Source organism: Sitophilus oryzae, unplaced genomic scaffold, assembly GCF_002938485.1.
Source record: "Sitophilus oryzae breed Bouriz unplaced genomic scaffold, Soryzae_2.0 scaffold_1442_pilon_pilon, whole genome shotgun sequence".
Taxonomy (NCBI): domain Eukaryota; kingdom Metazoa; phylum Arthropoda; class Insecta; order Coleoptera; family Curculionidae; genus Sitophilus; species Sitophilus oryzae.
This window is the reverse complement of record NW_022146107.1, coordinates 727,096-734,126: the sequence shown is the minus strand read 5'-3', so window position 1 is coordinate 734,126 and position 7,031 is coordinate 727,096. Positions and strand designations below refer to the sequence as shown.

At 26.8% G+C, this 7,031-nt stretch overlaps 1 protein-coding gene across 6 annotated transcripts in view; it reads right to left on the bottom strand.

Moving 5' to 3' along the window:
- Positions 1-5,067: 5,067 nt before the first annotated feature.
- LOC115877005 (liprin-alpha-1) overlaps positions 5,068-7,031 on the bottom strand; it is a 374,919-nt gene continuing 372,955 nt past the window's right edge. For all 6 annotated transcript variants that reach the window (XM_030893061.1, XM_030893063.1, XM_030893064.1 and 3 more), the window contains one exon: positions 5,068-6,219. In XM_030893061.1, coding sequence (XP_030748921.1) covers positions 6,139-6,219 — 81 coding nt within the window. In that variant the 3' untranslated portion in view covers positions 5,068-6,138. The remainder of the gene's footprint in view (positions 6,220-7,031) is intronic.

Here is a 7,031-nt window from a genome sequence, read left to right as displayed (position 1 = left end):
ACTGAGATAGTCCTTTATCCATTTCAAAATATTAAGTGTCACTCCAAGTCTGTATTTTCTCAATTAACACACCACGATTAATCGTCTCAAACGCTCGCCCTGTAAGTCGACAAATATAATTAACTCAATCTTAATCTTTATATGATTTCTCCATGTTGCGCACACATATTGAAGAGCTGACTCACAGGAATGACCGGCGCTCACAGAAATGACCGGTTACGCTCAAAGTAATTTCGCAACTGATTACACACTGAAGTTTCAATTATTTTATCAATTACAGAGAGTAAATTATTTGCTCTAAATTCAGAAACACTGCGGATTAGGCACTTCAGGTACAGGTATTTTTTAATTTTTGGCGGTACTATACTATTAGTAGAATAAATTAGTGGTTTTAATTAGCGTAGAAGTTTGTTCCTCTAATTTCAATGTAAGCATTTAGAACGTCAAAATTAGTGGTAGTAATTTTCAATTGGTAGAAAATGTTAACCCTTAAACTTCATTCAGAACCTCGAAATTAGTGGAATAAATTAGTGGTTTCAATTAACGTACAAGTTTGTTCCTTTAATTTCAGTGTCAGCATTCACAACGTCAAAATTTATGGTAGTAATCTTCAATTAGTGGAAAAAGTTAACAAACTTTTAAGCTTCATTCAGAACCTCGCATTTAGTGAAATAAATTAGTGGTTTCAGTTAGCGTAGAAGTTTGTACCTTTAATTTCAATGTAAGCATTCAGAACGTCAAAATTAGTGGTAGACATTTTCAATTAGTAGAAAAAATTATCAAACTTTTAACTTTTCCACTAATTATATTTCAAAATTTGCCAGAAATATCATTTTGGCCTTTGATTATATTTCGTTAAGAGAAATTGTGGTTAGAAATCAAAAGTTGATTGTTTTATAAGCTAACTATTAGGCTTTCTCTACGGATACAACCTCTATGGATACACCTGACTAACGCAAGCTGTTGCTAGGATATTCTATTAATTTTAATTGTTTTTTAAACATTGTTATTGATCGTAAACTAAAAAGTATAAAGTGTAATTGAAACCACTAATTTATACCACTAATTGCGAGGTTCTGAATGAAGCTTTAACTTAGCCACTAATTATACTTCAAAATTTGCGAGGAATGTAATTTTGGCTTTTGATTATCATCCGTCAAGAGAAATTGTGGTTAGAAATCAAAATCAGTTTATTGTATTATAAGCTAAATATTAGGCTTTCTCTATGGATACAACTGATTACCGCAAGCTGTTGCTAGGATATTCTATTAAGTTAATTTTTGTTTAGACATTGCGAATGATCGTCAAATAAATGTATAAAGTGTAATTGAAACTTGAAACCACTAATTATACTTTAAAATTTGGGAGTAATGTCATTTTGACCTTTGATTATCATCCGTCAAGAGAAATTGTGGTTAGAAAAAAAAAGTTTAGTATTAATTGGTATTAATTATTAGGATTTCTTTATGAATACTGACTACCGCAAGCTGTTGCTAGTATGTTCTATTAAATTTAATTGATTTTTTTAGGCATTGTGGAATGATCGTAAACTATTAATTATAATAATAAGCTTTTTATAGTTTAGAAGTCTGAAAAGGTGACGTTTTCCTAAGTTCTCAACAGTATATTTTTATTTTTCGATACTTTCTGAAATTTGAGCTGAACTATCGCAATAATAATCATTAAAGTTTTGTTCTGGAGATTAATAATGCATAAAAAAACAACGCATATAAATTTACCTATTGCAAATATGGCATGTTTCAATATGAATAAATGTTATCTTTATAATGGCTAAGTTGCTTTCATTCCTGTTTAGGTAAATGTATATTAGGTAAATAGTGGTTAAAGAAACAACGAGTAATTTAAATTTTCGTTATATTTATGTAATATATACATAAAATAACACTATAATTATTCAGATACAGATGATGACAATCATTTCCGACTGTAGTTAAACTATTTACGAATATTCAATATATTCAACAACAATAGTAGAAGCTTGATAGCATATTTTTCAGAAATGAAAACATTAACAAGTAAAATATATTACATCGTATAAAACATGCTACTAAATTTAATAAAAACATGAAAATATATTATCATTATCTGTATAGTATATACAGAGCATTTATGACTAATGACTGATGCTTAGTACTAATTCACACTGTAAAAAACGGTTAACGGAAATAACTGTCTCAGTGTATAATTTTTATACATACATAGTTATGCAAGTCGAGGTGTGAAGAATTTAGCCTGGAATAGTACAGTTTTTCATAATGGTAAAATTATACACAGCTGCTTAACAATGGGCATATTTATATTGAACTACAGATATTGTTACGGAATTTATAGCTTTGTATAATTTTACCGATCCGTTTTAAAAGCTTATAATGGTAATGTTATTTTGTACTAGCTATTTACGGCAAAATTAAACTATAACGATGTATGGTATCTTGGGAAAATTTGTCTAGTATAAACTAACACACACATAACAGCTTAACATAATATAAACACAAATTGTGGATGCTTACATTACAAGTCTTTTTGTTCTTATTACATATGGCACATTTAACTTTAATATATTTCTATTGGATTTCCCCTAGAAGGACTAACAGATTCTAAACAAATTAAAGCCAAAAGAATTCTTTCAACTGATATTCTATTAATTGTTTTTAATGTAAATAATGTACGAAGGAATGCTATCCCTATAAGAAGGTAACTAATAAAATGATATTGGTAAACACATATTCGTATAGAAACTTAATTTCAGCATTCATCTAAAAATAAATGCCAGTTGCCCAATGATTTCTTTATGTGATGATACACTTAACGGCATGTCATACTACTGACGTTATTATAAATTTTATACCCATATATCCCTTACTTTTTTTAATCTATATATATACGTGCGGCATAAAGATATTCAAAATTAATATTTAAGATATGACTAGTGAGATAGTTTTAAATAAGTATTTTCCTATACAGGGTGTCCCAGAAATAAGTGCAAGTATTTTAAGGGGTGGTAGATCTCGATAAAAGAAATTTATTTTCCCTTTATCGTTTTTCAAATAAGTCCAAAATAACGGAGTTATTTTACTTAGAAAATTTCCAAAAAAGAATATATTTTGCTAAAACCTGTGAATCATTAGCATATTCACTAGATCTTTTCTGGATTTTCTTTCTTGTAAATTTAATATAATACCTATGTTGCCATATTATCAAGAAATTATGTTTTTTTAACTAAAAACTAAAAAAAATTCCAAAAAATGTTTCAAAAAATTTCGAATTTTCAAAATTTTTTTTTCGCGAAAAAAATCTCATAAGCTTGTTTCTGGGGTTGAACTATACTACCAGTTAAAATACTTGCACTTATATCTGGGACACCCTGTATAATGAAATGAATTTGGTTATTCAACTTCTATGATTTTTTTTGTTTCTCGGCTCATACCTACTTTTCCAACTTTATTTAACTTTTTATTTAAAATGAAATATTAATATACAGCAACACATATAAGAAAAAAATACTATTAACACATTAGAATGTTTTTATAATACACGAAAATGTACAAAAATTAATAAATATTTATTAATATGATATAACCATAAACTTAGTTATATTTAATGAAAAATTAGTAGATAATTATTAAACAGTATTTACAACAATAAATGCTTAAAATTACAGCTATAAATAAAAAAAAACTATAACAAAACTTCAATTTACGACAGTCAAGGTTTTCAATAGATGATTTATAGCTGACATCTCCTACTATATTAACAATTATTTTGAAATTAACCTGAATGTTTTGGAAACGACCACTAGTATCAATTTCGTTAATCATATCAAAAATGAATTATTTTTTTTTAATAAATCTCATAAAAGATAAATACCATTATCTTCATTTATGACATAAATATTGTTTTTTACACTATCAGTCTTCTAAAAACTAAAATGGTAACGACATAATCTTCCCAAGTTACTAACTTAACTGAGACGACAGCACCAATATGACAGATTTAGACATTTAAAGAATAAAAATATATCCACGATTTATTTAATAATTATTGTATAATACTCCATACAATAAAGGTTCCATATTTTTTAGGTACCCATTTTTTGACTTTTTGAACTTGCTAAAAATTATGTATCTAGATTTTTTTAACATTGTGTAAATATTCTTACATTTTTACTCTTCAAATAACCAAAACTACCATATGAAAACAGTGCAGGCACGCATGGGTTAATACTGACTTTGCTGCCACACTCAACATTATTTACATAGAAACTATTCTATATCACACTATAAAAAGAAACAAAAAAAAAGAAACTGCTTAACAGAGCCTTTCAAAAATATGTGGATCTTTGTCCTGTAAAATGGAAATTACTCATATTGTATGAGATGATATAAAATATTTAGTTAACATATACATATTTGTCTTCTGTGTACAGGCTGAATATGGACTAAACATTTACTAATTAACCAATTTGTGATAATATAGTAAAAAATGTAAATGACATTCATTGAAATTTATTCTAGAATCAATTATGTAATCAATATAAAAAATAATACGACAGAACTTAGAAAAAGGACCAACTTTTGAAATAGAAACCAAAACTGGGACTTTTCTATATATGTATATGTATAATGAAACAGTATATAAAAATATACTGTTAACACAACAATAACATTTGTGCACGACATTGCAAGTTGCAAGGAAAGTAAAATATTATATAGGTTTATACACCTTAAAATCGATAACCTGGATATTCTAAATATCTTCAGATTCGAGTTACTACTAAAATAATACTCATTCAATATTTAGAATTTAGTTGATATAAAAAGTAATTTCCATTCTTTTATATTTGTATATGTAATTTTTGGAAGAAAAAAATGTAAAAGGTTCTGCTAAACATCAATATATTAACTATTGTATAGTAAATCATAGTCAATACAGTTCCACAATAAAAAAGGAAAAATAATTCGAAAAAGAAACAAAATTAGCCTACCAACAATCTGACAAAAATTAATTTGTTATAGTTTAAAATAAATTAAACGTAACACTTGTATTATATTTTGATTAATTTATAAGAAAAAAATATGTAATAAAAATGCAACAAATAATATAGTCGTATAAAAAAATATTTACCGTAATAAAAATACCCGTTAGGTAATACTAAACGGTGAGTATGTATCAAGTAAGTCATTATAGAATTGGTAATTTAACATTATGCTTATGTCCTTTTTGAATGAAGCTTCAAATAGATGATAGAAATAAAGTAACAAGAAAATATACACGCGCATATAAAAACAGAAATTCAAATCTGTACACTAAAAAATATATATTTATATCTATTAAAACACATTATGTGAATCATACTTTCCATAATGACTGTTTTGATATGAAAAGAAACATCCTAAATATACAGTGATTATTTTGTATAATACTATAAGTTATTACAACACAAGGTTTTATTCTTGGTTTAAAGCTCATAGTCAATCTTACATACACCTCAATATACTTTACTTTTCATAGATAAACTTGTATACCTACTTCCTAAGAACAAAAATTAGTTAATTTAATAAATATGAGTAGAAAGGTAATAGTTACACTACGTCGTAGTGATTACACTACGTCGTAATGATTTGCAGGGTAATATAATTAATGAGCTTATCAAAATGTTTAAAATATCATAAAAATAAAAATTATAACAATAAATAATACATACTAAATTATAAAATCAAAATAAAATAATTTTGATAAATTAGCTACTTTGAATATTTAAATTGCTTAATAAATTGATTGACTCAATAAAATTAAGTCGCCCGCCTATTGTCTAAGTAAAAAGTTTCAAAACTAATGTAGTGTTATATAAAAATATTTCTAACTTAGTATACAAGTTTAAAAGATATATAACACACAATCTGCGCAAGATCGATCTATCGCAAAACTATTAAAAATAGTTTTACTTACGCCAACAATACGCTTTATAATAATTTCGCGATCAATTTTCATATCAACGATTAGGGAGGTAGCACACAGGCTGCTTCGCAAAATCAGAGCAGTGGAACACTACATGGTCAAGAGATTTCTTTCAAATTTATTCTAATTATATTATGTACGCAATTCGGTTGGTCCATATCAAGACCGCATATCTTCAGGTCTTCTATCGGTTGCTGCTCGTAACAAATTATTGTATTCTGCTTCTAAAGTTTGCCTCGCCTAAAACAAAAATAGATCATGTTTTCGATGTCATAATAGTTTAATAATATATATTTGTACGGCCGCTAGCCACATCTTTCGATAATGTATGATTACAGAGCTGCAACAAGTCAGTTTCAAAAAGACTTAATTTTAAGTCTTAAGACATATGTAAAATCAAAAAGATTTAAATCTTAAGTCAATATCAGCATAAAATTCAAATTATTTAAATCTTTAGTCTTTGACTTAAGTTTTCATTCAAGTCAATTTTTTTGTAGAGGTTTAAATTAGTATAATGTCATTTAAGTCGTTTTAATGACCTAAGTCTATATTTTTTTATTTAAATTATCATGAACTGCGAGTTAAGTCGGCAAAATTACTTAAATCAAAATCATTCGGTCAAGACAGCCAAAATTCAATTTGAGTACAGTTGACAACAAACGAAAGAGGTTATTGGTTTAAGATTTTATTTATATTTAAAGAAGGCGTCCATTTTTCTCAAAGAGACCTGGTTTAAATTATAAAAGAAGTAGAAAAAAGACTCAAAATCTCGGTCTCAACGTTTATATAATGTTAAACAGTGACACGTGTCTCGCTCATACGAGCATCATCATTATTTGTCTGATGATGCTCGTATGTAATAATTAATGTATTTATTTTGTTTTTGGTCTTACTTAAGTAAATATGTATTGACTGTTGGTTAAGGGTTTTATATTTATTTTGTACTACTACTAAGGTATTGTTTATTGTTAAAAGTTACTAAGGTATTGTTTATTGTTAAAATTATTGTATTGTATTGTTGTAATTATTGTATTTTCTTGACATAGAACATT